The sequence below is a fragment of the Dryobates pubescens genome, chromosome 17, assembly GCF_014839835.1.
Source record: "Dryobates pubescens isolate bDryPub1 chromosome 17, bDryPub1.pri, whole genome shotgun sequence".
NCBI lineage: Eukaryota > Metazoa > Chordata > Aves > Piciformes > Picidae > Dryobates > Dryobates pubescens.
In genome coordinates, this window is record NC_071628.1 from 11,532,661 (window position 1) to 11,556,595 (window position 23,935).

The 23,935-nt window shown below is 42.7% G+C and overlaps 1 protein-coding gene across 1 annotated transcript in view; it reads left to right on the plus strand.

The window, feature by feature from the left end:
- Positions 1 to 2,455: 2,455 nt before the first annotated feature.
- Positions 2,456 to 23,935, plus strand: part of HDGFL3 (HDGF like 3) — a 38,677-nt gene continuing 17,197 nt past the window's right edge. Inside the window, exon 1 of the mRNA XM_054169106.1 lies at positions 2,456 to 2,979. Coding sequence (XP_054025081.1) covers positions 2,896 to 2,979 — 84 coding nt within the window. The 5' untranslated portion in view covers positions 2,456 to 2,895. The remainder of the gene's footprint in view (positions 2,980 to 23,935) is intronic.

A 23,935-nucleotide genomic window follows, 5' to 3' on the forward strand; every position in this document is an offset into this window, starting at 1 on the left:
TCTCTGCATGGTCCTGCTGGGGCTCTGCCTTTACTCCCTTCTCCTGCATGTACTTGTATATACTGCTCTGCTCTGGAAATGCAGTACCTATCTAGAAAGACAAAAAGTGAGATGAAACTTGATCTTATCATGTTGGGGAGCTTAGGGGTGAGAAGAGAGCTATAGCAGGAGATCTGAGTTTTTGTCTGCTGTGATGAGTGGCTGACAGGTAAAAAACTCCTTTGCTGTTTGTGCTGAGATGCTTTTCTGTGATGTTAATGTGCAGAACATACGATTTGGTTTTTCATTTATTGTCAGGGAAATTTGTTTTGTCTTCTCCATCCTTTCCCAGCAACTTAACCATGGCTTGATGCAGGTAGTGTCTCCAAAGTGTATTTAAGAATTTTCATCTGGCCAAACCGGAGCAGAGTTCTTACCTTGGCAATAAATGTATCCATTGCAGCCTATATACATGAGAAAGAGAGAGCTGCATACTTACAAGTCCATGGGATGACTTTTCTTTGGAGCTTTAGTATGTGATTATCTTCACTGCAGACTAGAAACATTATTCATTCTCCCTAGAAACCAGTGCTGGTACAAAAGAAAGTGAGAAAAAAATAAAAAAAGTGGAAACTTCAATGAGAGGTTTCAGTTCAGTCCTTAGGTTGCATTTTGCTGCTCTGACAGCAGCAATACATTGTTGCATGGATGTGTACGCTTTCCATTTTGAAGAAATTAGCATTCATCCTACTGCTTTCTGATGTAAGGTCACTTAAATAAGTTAGTAGAAAGAGCTATTCATATCTGAGATGAAAAGCACTTTTTAAAAATTATTGTTTATTTGAAAAAAAAAAAAAACACAAAAAAACCAACAAAACAAACCCAAGCCGCCACCACCACAACAAAAAACACAGTTCCACCTTGGAGATAAGGCTGGTTTGGGGTGGTAAAAGTATAGGAAGCAAGAAACAGCACATAGGATTATTCTGTACAGACTTATGTCAGAGTCCACTACTTCTATACTCAGAGATTTAATATTTCATTTTTCTGAAGGGAATTTAAACTGACACGTAGTATCAGTTTAAAAGGATGCAAAGTCCATCCTACGTGAAAGTGAAAGTGAGCTCCTTGGCCACATGTCTATTCTGGCAACCCCGTGACTGATCTCAGTACTTGAGGAGCAGATAACGGCATTGAGCACAGCGCAGACTAATCATTTAAATTTAAATCCAGCTTCTTGGAATTTTTTGTATACTAGTGATACCTGAGCTAGTGATTTTACAACGGTGTGTCTTTCAGCAGCTTCCCAGTGCTTTATCCTATTTTATGACAGAGAGTGACAAACTTTATTGAGTCATGTGCTATCAACAGCAGTGTTTGAGTACCAGACCACATCTGGGGACACCATGTATGAATCTTCTTGGTTCTGTTCTTGCCCATGAACAGGTGCTAGGAGTAGCATTTCTTTTTCTGCCATTCCTAACCCTTACAGCCTGGTAATGCTCTTTGTGGTCCATATACTCTCTCCCCAAAATGTGGCTCTCTGGTTTTCAGATACCTCTTTCCTTCTTCATCATCAGGAACTGCCTGCAGCCAGGTTCTTTCCTTGGGACTCAGAGAAGCATTCTGCCAAAAGCAGATAGTTCCCATCTTGCATGTGGGAATGGTTGGGGAAACCACTGCTACAGTCTCAGACAAAACTGAAGAAAAACCTTTCCTAAACTTCTTTGCTTGTGGCCCATATTGCAGGTGCTGAACACTCACTGATGGGAAGTCCCTTTTGTGAATTTAAGATCTCAGGTCTTCGTGACCGAGTTTTTGAGCTTTATGCCAAGAAGGCAATTGGAGGAGTTGGCAGTGAGGAAGAGGCTGGGTTCAGAAACTGGAAAAACCCTGTGCCCAGGAGCCAGGCCTTTGCCCAGGGCCCTGTTTGGGGCTTGATGTTTGGCTGCATGGGGACGGCTGGGGTGAAGCCCGACGTCTGCAGGCACCCACCGGGTGCAGGCAGCCCTGGTGCAGAGGAGGCCTTTTGACAGGGTGTGCACCAGTGATACTTGCGGGCTGAGGCTGCCCGACAGAGCCGATCTGTGCTGGGGCCTGGGCCTCCAAGATAAAGGGGAACAGGGCACCCCCGCACGCCCAAGGACTGGGAATCTTTGGCCAGCAGAAAGCGGGGGGCCCTGATGCAAAAATCATCCGGGCACAGCCGGCGTCTCGTCGCCCGGCCTCCATGTCGGGCGCGCATAAAGAACCATGTCATGCTTCATCTGGGAAGGAAGGGCCGGGAGGGACTGGAGCTGCTCTCTGCTCTCCTATTTTCATAGAAACCGATCTGTGTACCTAGAAAATAACAGGAAGGGAAAGCGCAGGGGGGAGGCGCGGGGCGGGGGAATAAGAAGATCCTGTTTTCGGTCGCTGCCCGAGGAGTAATTCGGAGGAGACGGCTCCATATTCGCGGGGCCGCCGCGGCTGCGGCGAGGATGGAGCGGGCGGCGTAGCCAGCTCGCACGGGGGGGGCCGCGGGCAGCGCCGCGCCCGCCCGCCGCCGCGGGGTGAGGGCTCCCCGGCCGCCCCCGCCCGGCCAGGCGCCCCGCCGCCAGCCGGCTCCCTCGTACCGGGGGCTGCTGGGGTTGTGTCCAAGGCCTCCCCCTCCCCCGCGTACACACTCACACACAGAGACACACACACACACACACACTCACACTCACACACACACACCCCATCTCCTCCTGCTGCCGCCGCCGCCGCCGGAGAGATCGGGGATTGCCCGCGGCCCGGCCCCGCTCCCGGCTGCTCCCAGTGCCCGGGCGCATCGCACCCCGCGGGGGCTTGCCTGACTGCCCCCGGGGCGGTGTGTGCGGGGCGAGGGGTGTGGGAGGGCGGGGGGACACACGGCAGCTCCCGCGGCGGCTCCCGATGGCTCGTCCGCGGCCCCGAGAATACAAGGCTGGAGACCTGGTGTTCGCCAAAATGAAGGGGTACCCACACTGGCCGGCCCGGGTGAGTAACCGCGGCGGGGGCGCCCGGACCCGACTTCGCGCCGCCGCCGCCGCCCCCCTCGCCCTGCTACCGGCTGGGCAGCGGCTGGGCCGCGGCGAGCCTCCACCGGAGGCCCCGGCCCCGGGCCCGCCGGACGGGGGGCCGCGGTGCGCGCCCACCCCGTTATTATTGTGCATCTTTTCTTTGATCTGCAGATTTCTCTCCGGCCCCCCGGGAGGAGGAGGAGGAGGAGGAGGAGGGAGGGAGGGGGGCGAGCGCGGGCTGTACCTGGGTTGTTATCGCGGGGAGGAGGCTTGGGGAGCCGGCAGCCCTGCCTGCATGACAACGATGCTGTTTATTATACGCCCTCCCTCGCCCCGTCCCTTGTCTCCCCCGTGGGGTAGAGGGGCCCTCATCACCCCCCGCGGCCGGCGCCCGGGGCAGGGCAGGGCGGTCCGCTCCCCCGGGCCCAGCGCGGCCCAGCGCGTGGGCAGAGGACATGGCTTCGGGCCGGGCCTCGGACCCTGTGTGGGGCAGGGGCAGGGCCAGGGCCAGGTCTAGAGAGGGCATGTGGGGAGGGGGGGGCGAGGCCCGGTGGCACGCCGTGGGAGGGGGCTGAGGCCTGGGGTCAGGCTGCGGTTGTCCCCAGGGTAGCGGGTGCCAGGGTAGCCCCGCGGGCGGGAGCGGGGGCATGGCTGGGTGCGGAGAGGTTGAGTGAGGTGAAGCAGGGCCTGACTCTGAGGTGCGGCAGGGTACATGCAGGGTGCTGGCATCCCAACAGCTCGGTGACTACCCCTCTGTACGCAGGCTTCTGGAGTATTTGGCCTCCTGCTTTAATTTAGTCTTTTACTGTGTTGACTTTTTTCCATAGTCCTTTGTCATTTTTTGGTTTACACTGCCATGATATAACTGAGGTGGAAAGGTATCGTGGGCATTTGGCAGTCAGATAAGCACCCTATTGTATTTAAACATCCCTTTTTTGGTGCTGCTACAATAATGCAGAATGGAGCTTTCTCCAAGGGTCTGGTACTGTGGCACGCTTACACGGCCTGTTCTTTCCCTCCTTTTTGTTCACTACTGTGTTAACTCGCTGTGTGACATGTGCTGTGTGAACTGATTGTCAGGCATCAACCAGTGAGAGTCTGTATTTACTTGTCTTCTCCAGCCTTACCGGCATGATTGGGTAGTGCTTCATGCCATCATTTTCTAGTCAAGGGAAGTTGCTGGTCTTTATAGACTGTAAAGAGCATCAAGATAATGAAGTGTTGTATGCAACTCGCAGGGAAACATAGATGGGCAAGATAAAGATGGACTGACATTTTAGCATTGTCCTTGTCAAGGGAGACCTGGAAAGGGATGAGTGTAAGTGGCAGAAATTTGTCCTGAGTAAAACTGAGGGAGCAAGAGAAGTGGTGTTGAGCAGCAGACACTTTACAAGGAGGGAAGGACAATGCAAACAACCGAGCAGGGGTTGGTGAAGAAAGAATAGTGGGGGGGTGCTAAATATCTAGGAGCCTGTAAATAAGGTGGTGCATTCAGTTATTTTAGCAGAACAGACTAAAATTAGCATGCAAAAGGCTGAACTTAATCAACACTGGGTTGTGGTTTTGTTATTCTATCATTACACAGGTTGGTAGATATACTACCTAAAAACCCGCAATTTATGTCAGTAGAACAGCATGAGCCACTGAAAATTGACTTCTTTACTTCCTCTGTCATGGTTTAATTTACTGTGAAAATTTTAATGTGAACAGTTGAGACCATTACCACGTTGAAGCATGTTAATCACTTTCCTTTTTGAGCTTTTGTAAAAGTCCCATGTGTTTACCCATAAGCAGAGCAGAGCCTTTTGTTTTAATGGTGTTTTCTTTCCTCTAAAAAAATCATTATATGTTATGCAGCTGGTCATAGCCTTTGCCTGGGTGCCTAAATAGGTATCAGAATGGCTATAATATCCAACAGAACATATCTTTGCTAGCAAAAAATAGGTGTACTGTTAACATAACTTAATTCCTTTGTGCTAACTTAACAGGATGTAAAGTTCAAATGAAGACAAAACAGTCTCTAATTTTAACATGACTTAGCAAGCAGAGGTAGAAACCGTAAAATGCCCAGGGTCTGCCGTCAAGTAGGAAGACAGCAGTCAGGCTAGGGAAGTGTCAGTACTGGGGTTTAGTTCACCCAAATGTGCTCCTGTAAACACATGATGTAGTTGCATACAGCTTTATGTTAGACCAGACTCATGTTTGCCTGAACTTATTGCTTGTTATATACAGTTCGCCCCGTCTTTACTGGGACTTCATCTTTGTTGCCAAGTTTTGCATGATGCACACTTCCTCAAGCAAATGAAAAACCTAGTGAGGACACTAGTCTTTCTTCTGTCTCCTAGAAAGCATTATTGTATATGATTTAAGTAGGAAAGAAGCATTTGAGACGAAAATGTAATTCAAATACTCCGATCAGCTGAATGCCTTTTATCCAGGGGATGTGCTCTTGAGTATTTTCTACTTATTTTGTTATTCATTATACAATTGGCATGCTTGATCTTTGTATTCCCAGGTAAAAACTTACATATTTCATGCTAATATAGTAGCTTAATAATATGAATAACAATATTTTGAATGGCAGTGTTACTGCTCCTACTAAATGGTGATTTGCGTCTCAGAGACCTTTGGCATGAATTTCCTGTCTAGAGATAAACTTCTTAAACTGTGTTTAATCAACTTGAGAAGTGTTAAAGCAGGATAGAAGGACTCTGCCTACCCTTTAATGAAACCTAACTGACCTGACTCAGAATCAGCCATGTATTTTTTGTGTGCATGGGCAGTGTCAAACAGAAAATCCAACTCAAATCCCAGAAGCCAGTCCAGCTGCAGTAGTGCAGATCTGCACTTAGAAGAGTTACTCTTGTACCTCATTAGGTATAATGTTCATGGTCTTGGCCATCTCCATGTGGCACAACACTGCAGTTGTATCTAGCCTAGGCAGTAATCTCTAGTCCTGAGCCATTAGGTTTGCACCCCCTCTCCTTTGAGATATGTTGACCTGGCAATCAGCAAGAATAAGACTTGCAAGCCTGACTTTCATCACAAAGAGAGAAGCCATAAAGAAAGTGGCCAGGTAGTACTGATATGCCCAGAGACCACTGAAACATTTTGTCTAATAATTGATGGTGCGTTATAGCAGTCAAACTACCTCTAAAGTTTCTTTGTGGTTTGGTCTAGAATTAATTTGAAAAGGACCAAAGTTGCCATACTTAGTTAAAACTGTAATGGCCAGTAAATCTCATCTTTACATGCACTGTTAAAATAAAACTGGAGAATAAACCTGCTTTTAGATAATAATAAAAGATGCTTTTAGATACTTGGTGCCTGAAAGATGTCACTTAGGTCTCATTACTTGCAAAAGCTGGGGACTTTTTATTGGGCAAAGCTGAAATTTCCTTTAGCTTAACTGGTGGACAGTGAAAAGGTTTAGGAGTTAGTTCCCAAGAATTGTATTGAAGCTTAATAATAACAGATAAAATACTTGTATCAGTTTGGTTTAGCATGGGTTTTATGCAAGTCTGTGATGTCAGTTGTCTTCAGATGCTCATCAGAAGCGCAGAATAAATACCAACTGGCCAGGTCATCTGTCACAGTAATCCAACAAATTGTCTATCCAGGGTGCACACAAAACTAGAGGGAAGATGCTGCTGTGCTTAACATATATGAAATTTTTTTTTTACTCTATGAATGGTCTTTGCCTTTGAAGCAGTAGATCCCTCTGTGTCTTAGTTTTAACAACATTTTTCCCTTTAAAAAGATGTTGTGGAGGCAAGATCACATGTATGAGCTGCTTGACTAGTGCTATGCTAGGACCTGTATAAGCATACAGGCAGAAAAAATCTCTTCAGATACCCTAGTTTATCAAGTGTAGATGTCCTGGTTTATTGAGGAATTGCCCCTTGAATAATCACTCAGATGAGATAAAACCGAAAAACTGGTGGTAGATTCAGAAAGATCAATAATGGGGTTTGTTTTATGAGTGACCCTGAGGAAACAATAAGCACTCAGTTGCTGAAATTAGCTGCTGATTTAAAAATAGGAGAGAAGCTGTTAATGCAGCTGTAGAGAGCGGAGGAAAAAGTCTGGAATGACCTCAATAAAATAAGAGTGTGCCCAAGTAAATGGCTCATCCCATTGTTGAACAGAAAGCTGGGATCATACATCTGGGAAGACAAGAACTCTATTTGGGTAAACACAAGTAGTTTGTGTAGGGATGGTAAAGTTGATTTGGAACAATACAAAAGAGATCCAAACAGGTAAAGCAGTGCATTTTAGTGTAAAACGCATGAATGTTTAGAGCTGTCCAAAACATTTTGTGTTGGGAAGAGAAAGCAGCCTTTAAAGTGATGGTGTCACACTGTCATGAAGGTGTATTTACTGGCTTGTGAAGGCAAATTCCTGTTTTGTGGACTCTCATTTGTCTTGTCCAGTTCCTTTATTTCTCCTCTGAATTAACATCTACTTGAACTCCCAAGTCTGATAGTTAACTGACAATCCTCCTATGTTAATGTCACTATTAAAAACATCTGCCAATAGCAGTGGCAAAATGGTATTTGGGGCACTTTCATGTATTAGAATTGCAAATGGGTATAAATTTTCAGTATATTGCTTAGAGTAATACATAGTAAATGCTGTCATTTTAATGGGAACTTGTGTCTGAGGCAGGCTGAGCATCAGCAGTGCAATGGTTACATGTTAGATTGTAGCCAAGTACATTTTTTCAGTGTTGTTAACTATGTCTTCAGTCCAGCAAGGCATGAAAGTAAGGCACCTTAAAATATGAACTAAAGTAATACAAGGGAAGGGCTTAAAGGTAAGACTTTGTTAGACTAGAGCCTAAAAAGATAAGGCTAATAACACAATAGTATTAAAGTATAATATAATATTAGAGCCTATTCAAAGAAATTACTACTACAAAGTGACAGAATTCCTGAAGACTTTCAGTATCAATAAAAAAGTACAAAAAATGGCTATTTTGAACGCCATTGTGCAGGCATTTTAGTAAGTAAACCTCTCTCCTCCAGTTCAGTGAAGTATGGATGGAGCTAGTGGGCTGATTGCAGTGAAGCTCTCGGTTCAAGACCGAGGCCTGTGTTCTGACATAGGCTGGTAAAATACAAGGCACTTAACCAGGAACAACTTTGAGCAGTTGTAATTGCAAGTATGACAGCTTGGAAATATCAAACTCTCAAATGCATCATAGAAGAAAGATTCTACATTTTTAAGTGTTTGATATTTAAAACAGACCATTTATTTTCTTATTAGTATAAGGATAAGGGAAGGTAGGTTTTCCCTGGCAGGGTTTATCTTTTTTGGCAAAGAATGACAGACAAAAATCAGATTAGATCCAGAAAACTTCAAAGGGTCCTTCAGAAATAAACAACAGATCTTTCTCTGTTTTTCTGCCAAAACCCAGTCTGCAGTCTTTTGAGCTTTTCTTCTTGGCCATTTGGGACTTGTCCAGTCCTTCACCATGTGCTTTTCTCCTTTTTCACCTTTTGGTTGCTCTAGTTCATGACCTCTCTTTTGCCATGTTATTAAATATGAGTCTCCTGAGACTTATCCTTTACCAGCTCCGAGCTTCTTCCATCTCTTTCCCTCTTTAATTATGTACCTCACTCATACATCACTCCTTGGAGATCTGCAAGCAATTTTTCATGGCAGGTCTCTGTTCCTTTCTGAGATGAGACGTGATTTGCTGATGACTGCAAAGGTCTCTCTTAACCTAGGAACTAATGGTAAAGTCATGGCTTCTTCGGGCAGCACTCCCATGACTTCTGTGGTGCATCTGAAAAGAGCACATTTAAGGCAGCGAGTTCTTTATGGAATCGTTTTTTCCTTTCCAAACCTTGTGTACCAGGCTGACACATGTTGCTTCGATAGGATTTACATTTTTATTTGCAGATATCTGGCCACATTTAGAGTACATATGACTGCCTTTTCAGTGACTTCATCAGCTCATTGAGTACTGTTTCCTTCATTTTCTAAACAAAAATAACAAAAAGTATGCTCCTGAATTCTGCTCTAAGTGTGACTTAAAAACAGAGGATTGTAGTCTAAAATGGAGTATTTATTATACATAAAACTGAGCCTTAGCGTACAGCAAAATCTTTCCAGTTACTCATTTGGCAAATGATTAATTTTGGAGGCGAAATATCTATGTTATTAGCATGTCAGGGATATTTGGGAAAACTTCTTTTAAATCAAGCTTTTTTAAATCTTTCTGGTAGTGTTTTGGTTTTTTTGTTGTTGTTGTTTGGATTTTTTCGTTTGGTCAGTTGGTTGGTGTTGGGTTTTGGGGTTTGTTTTGTTTTGTTGGTTGGTTTGGGTTTTGTATTATTTTCTTTCCTTGAATTGGTTTAAATAACTAGCCCCAAATGTGCAAGAGATCTTTTGTGTGAATGACAATAGATGGATGCATTTTCTTCTTCGGTGTCATGACTTAAGTCCAAATTAAGCTATCCCAGAATGTAGACAGCTGTCTTGTTAATTTTGAGGCAGTAAGCAATTAAAAGTTTTTCATGCTCATACAGTACAGACTTTTTGTTGGATATTTTTCCCTTGTCACTTTGAAGTCACTGAATAATTTTTATCAACTAGTCTTGTGAAAATCATTGGGTATACGTTTTGTCTGAAGGAAGGATGTCCTTTCAATGAAATCTGTAGCTTGTCAAGTCATTCTGCATGTTCTTACTGCAAAAAGAAATGAGAAATGTTAGTTTCCATTACGATACCTGACAGATCTCGTCTTTTTATTATTATGTAAAGAACATTTTAGGACCCCCAACTGGAATGAAATTTTTTTTAAGTGCAGAGAGCAAAATGAAGGCTGAGTTTTCAGTCTTAACTCTTCATTTCCCCATCATAATAATGCATTAACAAGCCTTCCTGCATTTAGGGTAATAAAAATCTTCTCAGCAAGTGATTGCTGACAGTAAGTATATACAATTGTCATTTGAGGATAGATGAAAGGATTTCCTGATAATACTGGAAAAGCGATGACAATGTAGAGAGCTTGGACATTTTAGCTATTTGAAATGGTGTTGCCTGAGCAGTAAAGACCTTTCCGCTGTATGCTTAAGAGGTGTAAAGGAGAACAAGACTGCCTGAGGCCTCTTGGTAATACTGTAATTCGAGTGATAAATATAGCAACAAACACTGGAAAGTAGCTTGTATAGAGCAGTCAGGAAGAGGTGGTGGAGCCAGCTTTTTAAAGGCGTTAGGAATTGGCTGAACACCCAATACTTCACTGTATTTTTAGGTACCCTGGTACTTTTCTAGTCCACCTCTATGTCATCTGCATCCCCATCCCATGGATAAGTAAGTGTGTGTGTACATATAGCTGTGCTTCGGTATACACACTCCAATAGACAAGATGCTTAAAATGGTGTAACACAACATGGTAGCAGATCACTTGACTCTGGACTGCAGTAGAAACAGCATCAACATAGAAGAGCAAATTGTTTGGCTGAAGCACAACAGGAGCAACAAGAATGAACAGTTATTCAAAAGATTCCAAGAAATATTTGGCAAACAAGTGAATATCATGAGGTAAAGCTTCTAAAACTTAAAGAAGGAAACAGGTAGATGCTTCCTCCTCTTGGGAAGGTCTCTGCATTACTGGCTTTGCACATCTGAAATTGTTTCATTCATTTGTGTAACAGCCAGTTCTAAACCTGATACAGAAATTGGAAATAAACTGCAAATTCATTTCCAGTTTTCCTTTCTTCTACTCGGACTATTCAGTAGTCTTGATAATTCTTGCTTTTACCTGAAGGTTGTGTGAGACCTGGTTTTGAAGTTATTTTTGAAGGAGTGGAGGGTGGGGGTGTTGTTTAGATTAATTTTTTGTTCTAGAAAACAAAAGGAATGTAAGAAATTGGAGTAAATGCTACAGCATCCTAATAAAACAATAAACTTCCAATATGATGTAGGTCCTATTGTCCCATTGCCATTGCCCCGTCTCCATCCTTCCAATGGTCTCAGGTCAACTCATCCTTGGCATCATTGCTGCCCCAATAAGGCACACAATGTTCTTGAATTTCAGAAGGATTTAATCTCTGTCTCCTTTTTTAAAGCCCTGTGAAATCTGACAATGAGTTCAGTCAACATAAAGAGAGGAGATGATGCTGTACTGTGCTCTGGGTAGCATAAAGCCCAACACTAGAATGGACAGATGTCCACAGACTTTGGCCTCTGCCTTAGAAAAGTACATGTAAATCTCTTATGGTTTTCTATTAGCAGATTGAAAGGATAATTAGCATACATCTCTAGCCCCAAAAATGCAAACTGGAAACAACTGTTTATTTTGCCTTGAAGCAACGTGTAAAAAAACTAGAGAGGGGCTGTTTGCCAGCTCTAGTTTGGCTGCTTGAATAGAAGACATCATATAACAAAAGAAGAGAAACAGGGCAAGGAGTATCATACACCAAAGAATTTCTTTAAGACCATCAGTTAACAAAGCAGCCTACATACTGCAGAGTAAGTCAGGGGTCAGGGAAGAAAACAAAAAAAATTCCAGGCTGTAGGGACCTCACAGATACCACTGTTGTGTCACTGATGTCAACCATGAAGCAGAGCGTCATGACATTAAAGTCCTTGGGCTTGTACGGCACCTACCTGTGAAACCACCTAAAATACAGAAAGTAAAACCACCCTGAGGAAATGAGTAAAAAAACCTTGAAGTTGGGGAGAGCTAGAGACACAATTGCACAATAATGCATACCATTTCTGGGAATCAATCCTGTTCCAGACTGAATTACTAGATGTACTAAATACAAGTACATATTGAAACTTAATAACACAGGGAGTGACCTCACAGCGGTAGGTAGCGTCAATTTGCAGATACAGTCCAGGTGGGAGAAACAGGAAAGTTCTGATAGAGGAGCAAATGCTGTAGGTGCAAAGACCAATTCTGAGTTCCTGTCTTTCCCATGATATGTTTATGTGTTTTGCATAGAAAGTCATTGGAAACAAGCAGATTGTCTTTTGCTTTTCTGTAGCTCCACAAATCTTAGTTTTACAGTGTTCAAGCCTCCATCAAAGGGATACTGTGAACCCCTTCTTTTAATTCGTGGAGTACAGGGTATCTTCCTCAGCTGGAATATCCTCACATGTGAAGAAAACAAGAAGCCAGGTCTCAGTCCCTAGCTGTTACCCTAGTCCCTAAACTATTGTTCAGTAACTAGGAGGCAGTTCCTCCAGCTCCTCCTCCACATTTCCTTTGGGAAAAATGGAGATGTAGGGCATTTATGGTTCACCTTTTCTATGGCATGTATCAGTATCTTCCCATTACAGCAGCTGTGGGATGGGGGGAAGCGAGGAAGGCAGTGATGGAGTGGCATTTAGACTTGCATATGCCATTGGTAGCCATCCTGACAAAGCATCATGTTATGCCAGAAAGCAGAGCACTGTGCCTCAAAAGGTTTGTGCCCTTCCTCCTCTCATGTTTTACCTTTTTTTCTCCTACTGCCTGTGCAGAGACCACCCAAGCACAATGGCTGAGGGGAGCTCCAGAGCCAGCAGGCATGGAGGGGTGTGATTTGCACCCTACAGCAGACATGAGGTCGTCCGTGCAAGGCCTGACTTCCTTCCTTGGGATATGACTTATTATTTGTCACTGTATGTAAAGCAATCTCTCCAGCCCCATTTACTGTTTTTGGTGTGCAAGTTAACATAAATGTTTGTGTATTTTTATTTAGCTTTCTCCAACTTGTTACCAGACTGTGTGGTGATGTCCTGCACAAGGCCAAAATAATTTTCCTGGGTGCGGTCGCACTACATGAGGGTTGTCTGGCAGGATGTGTGTTTGCATATGGGGATTTCTGCATATTGCCTTGACCTTTGCAGCACATTAGTTGTTCAAATGTAACTTGTCCACTGTTGGCTTCCTGTAGTATTGCTGCTTCCAGCTTTCTCTCTCTTTTGTTGCCAATCCTTTTTCCCAGATGTGTTAGCTTTTTCCTTTTGCAAACTAAATTAAGGTTTACTTGCAGCTCATATTTCTCATGGGCCCAGGACTCCGAGAGTCAGTTGTCATGTTGGTGTTACCATCACTGGGTGTAGTGAAGTGACTGCATGTTCATGCATACGTACATATGAGCACAAGAGACTATCTTTGTCTTAATAGTTGCAAAGGTTTCCAGCTTGCTGCCCCAGATGCCTCTTCCAGAACATGGAAGAAGCTGTTAAGTGAGGGAGATCCTGGCAAGGAATACACCTTAGCAAGGCGTCTTATGCCAGACACTGCCCTACTGCGGTGGCATCTTTTGTCATTTTTGTCAAAACCTAATTAGTTGCTAGTTGATTTTCAGCCAGATGTCACTGTTCCATCTGAGCAAATGTAAATTTGTATTTCTGTAAGGATTTCTTCAGACATTATAATCTGGAATCCAATTAGGTAGCATTCGTTCAGGATTAACCACATGTGGAAGTGTTTGCAGAAGTGAGGTTCCTGTGTTCTGGTTAACACCGTTTCATTATCCTCCAGCAGGCAGGGGCTTGGGCATTTCACGTGCTCTAGGACTAGCTGTGCACAGATCCGCTGCAGGGCTGGAAGCTTGCTGTCCTGGTTGTTACAGAACAGCGTAAGGAAGATGATACCAATCCTATTAGTTTACTCTCTTAACGGCCATGTCCCAAAGGCAGTGAATGAGTTTTGACTGCATAAAGATTCCTTGATTTCAATAAAACTGCTTACATGTGTGCTGCCATGCCTGCAGAAACATAAAGTAGGACCACAGCCTAAGGGAGAAGGCAGATGTTCATCTTAAGAAGGAGAAAAATAAAAGATGACATTCCTCACTGCAGTGCCTCTCCAAATACCAGGGGTTTTGAAAGATATTAGTAGTGCAGCAAACTCAACAGATAATTCTTTCCGTATGTTGTCTGGATCAGGTGACTCGCATATGTTCACATTTTCAGGTACCTCTTTTGCTGCTCTTTATCAGGAGCTTTTCAGAATCTTCCTCTTGTGCAAGCCTTTTTTTCTGCCCCTTTGTCACAGTCAGTATTTCTATCACAGCTTTTAGAAGAAGGTAGCATGAAATTATTAATTTAATCCTTGTGGTTAGAATTTTAATGTCTGCAAAGATGTATCACCAGTAATAAGCTTGTTCTATCTGTTAATATTTTATTTTCTTTGCATTTGTTTGAGAGACATTGCTTTGGAGCTTTTTTATTGTTGGTTTTTTTTTAAGGGACTGGGTCAATTTTCTAAGCAGGTTTTTTGAATTGGAACTTCTGGTAAAATGACAAGGAGTTCTTGTTAAAAGATGAAAAGAGATTAGAGAAGACACATTTCTCAAGCAGGGCTCTTGAGCATTAAAATGCTGCAAATGTTTTCTCCTTATCTTTTGGAAAATGCCATCTCCTGCCTTACAAAAGAATGGATTCACCTGTGTATATAATTGCTGTGTTATTTTGCTGGATGGGATCTGATCATACAAAGACAATGGCTTTGTTTATGCTGCCAAACTATGCCCAGCTGTGCTTGCAGGATCAAGCCTCTAGCTGTTAAGTTTCTAGAAGCCCATAATAATAAAGATTTTAGTGGCAGTATGTTAAGAAGAAACACCAGCTTCTTTAGCAGATGTGGGAGCAAGGGGAACAATTTTTAAATGAGAAGCTTACAGTTTTTATGAAACATTTGCTGCTGGATGAAGGTGTTAGTTTACTTGTTCATCAAGTGTCAGCAGTACAGTTTACCTGGCATAGTAATGGGGGTGTCAGGCTTGTCTCCAAGGCGGTTTTATTGAAAAGGACACCATCCTGAGTGCTGCCTGTGAGACTGACTTGGGGATCTTGACAATTAAAAGCAGTGTGAGCAATTGCAGAGCACGGTTTGGAAACATGTATCATCACCAATATGTTAAAAAGTATAGGAAAGTGACACTTAGAATTACAATTCTGAATACTGACTTAAAGGCTTTTGATTGACATTTGCTGATTTGTATGAGGTGTATACACCAACTATATAAGGATTCCAGGATACATTTATACATGCAGTGTTCCCTGATGCCCATCCTACTTTTAGGTACGTGTCTCACTAACCAAGCTCTCTTTCATGTGCAATTGCCCTTTTCCTGTTGTTTGCACAATATACACTGTTTCTTTATAGCTGCTTTTTAGAACAAAATGACAGCCTCACTTGGAACATTGTTTTTTACTGAGCTGCCAAGGGAGCATACTAAGCTCCTATGCTTAGTAGGAATGTCATCCCTGATGCAGAGGTAAAGAGTGTTTGAAATAATATTAATGTATGTAGGCAAACAGTTATTACAGTTACACGTGCAATTTGTCCCATGACAGACTCTGTCCTTTTAAAATCATCCCTTTAAAATTAATCTGATTGCCCCTCCAAGTCCAGTATAGAAATGAGCATGATGGCCAGAAGCCCTTGGTCTTCTTTAGAGAAGGAATGTTAGAGAAAATCAGAGGCTTTTGGAAGAAAACTAATTCTGGAGTAAACTTTGTGACTTCTGTAACAGAAGTGCAGCTGAGTCAGTAGGCTTTGTAGATAACTTGTGTTCATTGAAACAGCATTTTCTGAGAACACCAAATACTTGCAGATACCTCATACACATATTCAGCTTAATTTATTGGGTAGAAAGAAAGGATGTTGGAAAGTAACTCTTCATCTTGCAAGTATATAAACATGTAGGCCGCTTCAAGCCCATGATTAATCCATGTAAATTAAAACAGAATACTAATGCTTAAACCTCATATTTAATGTTCATGATGTAAAATATATCTTTTTAGAATAACAGACATGCCACCTTAGCAAGTATGATCACTACCATATTGCTATATTCATCTCAACTTGGATGTCAATGCCATTTACACTTCTTGTACACTTCTTGTGTACACTTCTTTGTCCTTCATGTTTTTATTGCTTCATTTGAGTCATTTTCTTCTAACATAGTTTAGTAATTAAGATTTAAGTTTGTAGGCCTGCAGGTACATAATGGTGTGCTTTGCGTATTTTTATATAGAGTTTATTCCTGTAAGTTACTGCTTGAGATTTCATTATATTTTATTTGATAAATAAAGCTGTTAATCTTTTAGGGACTATCTTAATTTCAGCAACATTGCATTTTTGGTCAAAACTAAATGAAAACTCTAATTCTGAGGTTTTGGAAGCAGAAAAACAGTCAGGTGGGGAGGAGTATGATTTGGCCTGGAAAAACTTGTTCCCGAGTCTCTTTGGGCAGACAGATTAAAATTCCTAAGAGTTTAACCTAGACTGAGGGACTTTGCAGAGAAGGTATTTGACACTGTAATGACAGCTTCTGGAAATCTGAGCAAACCCAGGAGAAACAGCAAAGATGGGTCTAAGTGCTGTGCAGAGACTGCTGTGACTCCACAAGTCGCTTTTCATTCCATGGTTTTAGTGACCCACTCAACACACACAGAAGTTCCATCTTAGCAAAATAGTCTGCCAGTTTAATTGGGTTTCTACCATAGATAGTGACTAAGGCTGCAGAGGGAGGGAGTCATTTGGTTTGTAGTGACCATAGGCTTTCTGCAGACAGTGAGCCCTTCTGCAGGTAGGAGTTTGCAGTCTATCAGCAGTGCAAACAGGAAAACCTACCTTTGAAAATTTATTGTAAATTGCTCCATTTTGCTGGGTTTGCAGTTAGGTTTCTTTGCTTCTCCTTCCTCCTAAACCGTGTACATGTTGTATTTGTATGTCTTATTTGCATCACAACAAATGAGTTGGCCTGTGTACCAGTGATGCTTGGTGACTGCACTTATTCTGTAGCCCCAAAATCTGGACTGAGGCCTCTTCCCTGCTGAAGAGTTCCAGTCCACCATCTTCATGTGAGCACCCTCTGTACCATGATTTGGTACAAAGCATGCCTGTGTCTCTGCAGTCCTCAGCACCTGGAGGTTGTGTCTGTTTAGGACCTCCTGCATACTCAGTTCCTGCAGAAGATACCTGTTCATGTGGCTTCTGCACTGTGTGTGCAGCTCAGCTCAGACTGCCTGTGCCTGCAAGAAGATGGGTAGGTAATAGTAAAAATAGTTTATGATACCGTGAAACAGAAGTTTATGTTTTGAAGTAGTTGCTTAAATCCTGCAAACAGATATTCTGATGTGAACACATACACTCAGATGCTGAAACCCATGAGTCTTTATGGTCTAGGAGTCCACAGAGAGCAACATAATGGAGACAAATACATACTGAGCTGTGCCTTCATTCCCTCTGGAGGGTTGGTCATGATACTCGGGTTCTCATCTCTGCTGCTGCACCCATACCTCAGAGGGTTGTAGGACGCTAATAATGCTTGTACTTTGAGTGGACAGAGATTTTGTGTTGTTTTCCCATGTAACAGTGAGGATTTTTTCTGTGCAAACACTTGCTCCCTGCCAAGGAGTGTTTTGGTTCCCTGATATTGTACAAAACAGGCCAGACAGGAGACAAGCAGGAAGGTTTTCTGTACCCAAAGGCCCAAATAAGAGTTGCAACCTCCAGAGACACAAGCTCTGAATCCTCCCTAGCGGGAGCCTGTGGGCAGCATCAAGTGAAGTAGATTGTTCCCTTCTTTGTCTCCAGGAAGTTTTTGTGTCCACCCTGATACAAATTGGATGCTCGTGTGGGATGGGACCTGCAGTCTCCATCCATCATGTTTCCTTACTCAAAGGAGAAAAAAACTAGCTGCAAGCTTAGTGTCAACAAGGTTTTGTATACTTTTTGGGAAGCTGGACCAAATATTGCATGGCATTCTGGAAATATGCCATTCCAATGTTTTTTTTTTTTCACTTTTTAAAGAAGTAAATTACATTGGAAAAGAAATAGAAAATTATGCCAGCCAAGTCTGGGAAATGGCAAACTTCCAGAAATGTGCTTACCTTTTGGCTTTAAGTGTGCCAATGTGAGTATAAGGACTAGCAAGACTTCTTTTAATAAAAGCTTGAACAGTGGAATATGAAGCTTTTGATATATGGAACAGATGAGCCTCGAGTATAAAATTTGGTTGCATGTAGCTGACCAAATGTCAACGCTGTAGGGCAGGTTGTGTCTGATTGAAAAGGTTTTGATCAAGCTGACTGGCAAAAAAATTCCTGTATTGTGAATACAACATTTTTCCTTAAAACAGATCAATGAAATAGTAAAATGATAGTGTAAATATTTGAAGGCCAAAAAAAAAACGTTCCTCAGTCTAATGGTTTCTTACACCATTCATCCTCTCCTTATAGCAGATGTGATAACGGAGGGTGGCAGGATTTATCTGGGCGCTTTAGGGAGGAAGAATATAAGACTTTTCATGTCCTTTTTGGCTTATGAGAAGAGAGTAGCTGAGAAAAATATGGTGTCTGTGAATGTTCAGTCTCTAAAATTTCTTTTTTTTTTTTTTTTAATGTATTTATTGACTGATCAATGAGTTTTTCTTTGCTGTATGTCTTCCAAGCACACTTTTGCATGTTCATTTTCTTGCATACATTCATATTTCAAGACAAAAATATTTGTAACAAAATGATAAAGTAGGTTAACCAGATTTTGTCATCAGAAACTGCTTTGATTTGGTATTGGTGGGCTCACTATGGTTTACTCAGGTGGATGCACCTTGCAAACAGTGCTTTTATTTCTGAGGAATAATTTAGACAAAGGAGAATCAAGCTTCACTATGTTTAAGGGGAAGTAAACACAAAATGGCTCAGAACTGGCAATATTTGTTGAAAATTAACATCCTCTCCCCACCCATCCAAAAATAAAAAGTAATTTTGTGAGGCATGAAACTTAAGAAGCTTATTTTTCTCTGGCTTGCCTTTATGTGGATTCCCTGTTGTCTGATGCTTTGGTTGAGCCTGCATTGCAAGCTGTCTCTCAGCATATGCGCTATTTGTCTGGCCATTTTCTGATGGACAGCCTAATTATCAAAAAACATGGGGAATCTTAGTATGTCTTTGGCCTTTCTCCTTTTGTCTGATTTGGCAAAATATTCTGATGTGTCCCTGAGTTATTGCAGGTAAAAATCAGACTGAAAACAGTATGATCACAGACTGTGGGGGGGGCGGGAAAAGAATCTGAGTGGTAGCACCATTGTTTCCCTAACAGTGACAAGGAAACACTTATTTTGGAAAAAATGGAGCATTTTGTCAGCAGTCTAACTATGGGGTGTGTTCACTGGGAGGAGTACAGTTTGGTAACCTGAAATCCTACTCTGACAGTGCTGGAAGGATTTGTTATTAGTAATGTCTAGCATTTTAGCAGTGAACCTCACATGTTTTACAAGGAGAATATTCCCCATTTGTAGAAGTGAGACTGAAGAAGGTGCAGTGATCTGGCCAAGGTCACTCCAGAGGCCAGTGGCAGAGGTAGGACTAGCCTTTGTAACCCTCGAGTCTCCTCTGACAGTCTTCTGTCCACCAGCCACAAAACCACACAGAGGACTTGAATCACATGAATCTGTTATCTACAAAGTCATGCATATAGATACCAGTCACGCAGAACTAAGCTTTGGCCCCGATTTCATATCAAAGATTAAAGCAGCTCTGCAGAAAGTGTATTTAAACTTTCTGTCTTAAAAATATGCTGCTAATTAGGGATGTAAAGGGGCTGAACTCAGCTGCAAGACTGCTGATCTTTCCTAGTGAGACATTGCCTGCCAGCATTGTTTGGACTCCAACTAACCCTTCATTGTCTTCTATCTCGTTGAGGTCCTGAGCATGCACACACACACACACACACAAAAAGGAGGATTGATGTCTTTATATTGTCATTTCTGGCTGTCTGCAGGATACCCTTCAGCCATTTTCAGCAGTGCTCTAAAGTATGCTCTGCTGTTTTTAATCTTGTTTTGCTTTTTGTTTTTTGCTGGTGGCACTCTTCCATGCCTAGAGACTTTTTTAATTTTTATTTTTGTAGCTGTACAATTCCACCTTATTAAGCTGGATTCTGCTTCTAGTTTCACTCTTCACAGGCTTACCTTTTTTAATGGGTGGAAAAATGCATATGCCAGCATTCTACACTAGGTTCTACTATGTGATGTACGTCAGGGAAGGAGTTGTGCTCTGCTGCAAATATCATATAGTCCTGATAAATGACAGAAACATTCAGCAGTCTCCAATCACTTGGGTTGCTCTTCAATTTGAAGTACAACAGAATCAGAGTTACAGTTTTCAGCTTGAAGTAGCTTGGATATTTTTTCTCTCTCTCTCTCTTTTTTTTAACATTTTAGGATCCTCTGGGGAAAAGAAAGAATATTAATATTTTACATTTTACAGAACAGCATTTTAAATAATGGTTTAGAAAAGATACTGCCATACTGCTGGCTCCCAGTAGCGCTAGCTATTAAAAAGCATATTAAATCCATCTGAATAAAACTGTTGTAGAAAAGCAAAATATCTTATTTTAATAATGGAGCTTGAAGAGTATTGCTTTTATCCATGTAGAGTTTTGCTTATAAGCTAACTGCAAAAGTTCAAGCTGCTTGCATGTGTTGGGCAATAATAAGCAACTTGAACCACTTTCCAGCAAAAATACTATAGGCCTTTGCTTGACTGCTGTGCAGTGACTCCAGGGGTTTCAGTGGGAGATACTGATCTCCGCAACGCTTCTGTATGCCTTTGCCAATCAAAGGCATTTACACTATGTCAAAACAATCACTGATTACTGCTCTGCAGTTTTAATTCTTTCTTTTTACAAAATAAAAGGACTTTGTGGTTTCAATGCCCACAGAAGCATCTCTGTATGCTGCAGTAAAGCTTTCTTGTCTGTACATGTGGACCTGATAGGTGTTTTTTCATAGTACCTTTTTTTGGTTGTTTTTTTTCAGTGTAAAATTATGTTGGAACCCAGTGGAACAGGGTTTGGTTTGAAAGCCACCCTGACAGCCTGGAATTCTTGCTGCTGAGCAGCAGCTTATCCACAGCAGGGAGATTTTGTGATAGCCCTACAACATGACACCTGCTCTCCCTCCAAGTGGAAGGAGGCACATCTGGGATGCCCTTCCGCCTTGATGGGCAGAACTGTCCCTTTCTTGACTGCTGCAATAATGTAAACCTTCACAGAAAGCTGCTTTACACAGACAAGCAGAAAGACAAAGCTTGCCATTTTGTGTGTGTGTCTTGGAGAGACGTTTCCCATTTTGCAGGAAATGTAGAGCTCTGCGGAGCAGAACACCCAGGAGGGGGTGCAGCTTCCTCTGGTTCTGCACCAGCCCTCCCAGGGAGCTCCTCTGCCTGTCTGGAATATGCCTCGTTATCCCACAGGCAGGCATGGGGATGAATTGTGCTTCGGGGAGCCACTGTTGTTCTCGGAGAACAGCTCTGCGGCTGTGGCTCTGCAGCTGCAGTCCAACCCACCCAGCCAGTGCCTCTCTCCCTAGAGTCCCTAAGCTCATGGCAACTGGGAAGAAAGTGTTGCAGTGTGACTACTGCCAAACCCAGCCTGTGAGAACCAGCTGGAAATACTTCCTGGGAAGTCAGCAATTACTTAGCACCACTGAGAGCAAAAGATTCAGGCTGCACATACATCCTAACCTGTATACTACACGGCAAGGAGACAGATTTCATGCTTGCACATTGGTAGTCCCTAGCAACACCATTTGATAAAGCTGTGCTCTGGTTTGAGAGGTCTAGGCTGCGTTGTCTGCTCAGTGTTCCTGACCCTAGAAGCCTGGCACTTGTTTACCAAAAAAAAAAAAAAAAGACACCGTTATATCTTTAAAGCTCTGCTGCTTGGTTGGCAAACAAATGCTGGGAAGCGCAGCGCAGCTGAGGTTGTGCAAAAAGAAAGCAATTGTTATTCATTAAGCAGATGACAGCAACGGGAGCAAAAGGGATAAAACTGGAAATCTGAAACCACCTGCTTTAATTTTAGCCATAACTGAAGCGGCTGCCCATGTTGTTGCTGATGCACATGTCAGATTTGGACTCCATGCGTTCTCTGATTTCTGTGGCAGCAAGCTCCAGCCCGCTGTCTGCTCTGGTTCAGGAGGGGATGGATCTCGTGTTTGATTGCAGGTTATAACAGGCACTTTAGAATCTGTTTGTTTCCTTCCAGGAGCAAAATGCAGTGGCAGTCTGGCTCTCAGATAGACAGCTGCTTTAGTCATTAGCGAGGTTTCTGTGACTACAACACTGTGTCCTAGTATGGGTGCACTTATCTCTTTTGTTCGTGGTTTGAAGCAGTGATGCTTTTCTCCCTCTCATGCTCATGTGCTTATTCTCTCTCCCTCCCTCTCTTTTTTTGATCTTGCTGATATGGGGAAGAATATCTGATCCAAATCTTCAGCGTATTTAACAAAAACATCTTGTAGGATGGGAATAAATTGTGACTGAGTGCAGCAGCAGGGGGCTGCAATATGGTTGCTTGTACTGCTTGCTCTCTGTTAGTACAAAACAGCAGTGATTGTCAGGGAGTGCTGGGCTTGTTCTGCAGCTAAATAAGCATTTTCAGAGGGCTAAGGTGGTTTTACTGGAAATGGGTGGAGTGTGCAAAGCTCTTCTCTCATGGTCTTTAATGCAGGGATTTGTGTGGAATAGGTTTAAGGGAATAGATCTTATCTAATGGCAGAGAGGGTCTCATCCTTCACTAAATTCCCTGGAGTTTTTGCCACAGAGTTAAATGGCTGTAAGATAGCACTGCCACTTCATATTCAACCTCATTACTGTACATAAGCCTGAGAGCTGGGCAGCTCACAGCAAAATCAGTGAAGGCAGGAAAAGTCTTGACCTCAGCTGCACAGTGAAATGTTAGAGTGGGAGCACTAACAGTCTATCCTTGAGCTGCTTAGTGCAGGATTATACTGCGTGTGTTTGTACGTGTATGCCAACTTTCAAAAGCTATGAAAAGCTTTTCTGTGGTTTCCTGTGATGATACATAGTCAGAGGGTATACTTGGATGAATAAAGAAATGTCCCATGAAATAAGGAACAGGTGAGCTGTGTGACAGATGTGTGTGCTGTCCTTTGTCAGATTGGTGCTGCTCCTTTGCTAACAGTATTAAAGTGCTGAGAATACAACATGAGGTTTAACTATGCTTGGGATGTTGCTTAGGAGAAGATCCTCACTGCTTTGGAGCGCAGTACATTGTGTGATGTAAGATCCCCATTCCCTTCTGATCAGAGTTCTCTACTTAGCATGTCTTCATTCCTCTGCTTTACTGATCATTTACAGCTGTTTGCTTTATTTCATGAGACATTCTTAAAGAGCTGAGACAGTAACTGAACTGTGCTGCTCTGTAATGCAGCCCAGAGCTGGCGCCGTGTTGCAAGAGGACAAATAAGATTCACACTCAAGCCCCAGCAGACATTGTTCATTTTAGTTGGGGGAGTCTGCATTTTTCTGGGGTCTAGTATCTTTCTGGACATCTTTCTTGTCATAATAAAGAGGAAGATGGCTGTGGCATCCAGACAGTTGAATACCTTGTATTGGTAATCTGCCAGCACAGCCTTTTTTTGGTCTGAGGCATAGACACTTCCATCTTTAAGGGAACATTAAAATGTGCTGCAAAGTGGGACATACTATCTCCCTGACTCGTTATCAGTTTGTAAAATGAGTTGCAGTGTTTTTCCCCTGCAGTCTTTTTATCACTGTTCTAGTCTAATGCCTGTATTTAAATCACGAATTAGTGAGCAAGTAACCACATTATGGACACTTAAAGCCAAATAGTTAGTGTCAGGAAATAATGAGTTCTAAAAAAACCTCTTTGGCAGTCTTTCCTCTGTGTATTCCTGATGATGAAAAGGATGCCAAGCAGCATGTCATGTCATTTCAATTTCTTCTTACACAGAGCTGAGCTAAAAGGCCACACTTCCCTCTTCCACCAGTATCTTCATTCTATGTGTATTTAATCTGTTACAGACTTTCCTTTTGTTTATCGATTCATTAGCTTTGTTAAGTAAAAGAAGTTGTGTAATTGCTGTGCCTGCAAGGCATGTGACACCTCTGACCATCACAGATTGTCTCCTGCAGACCATGAT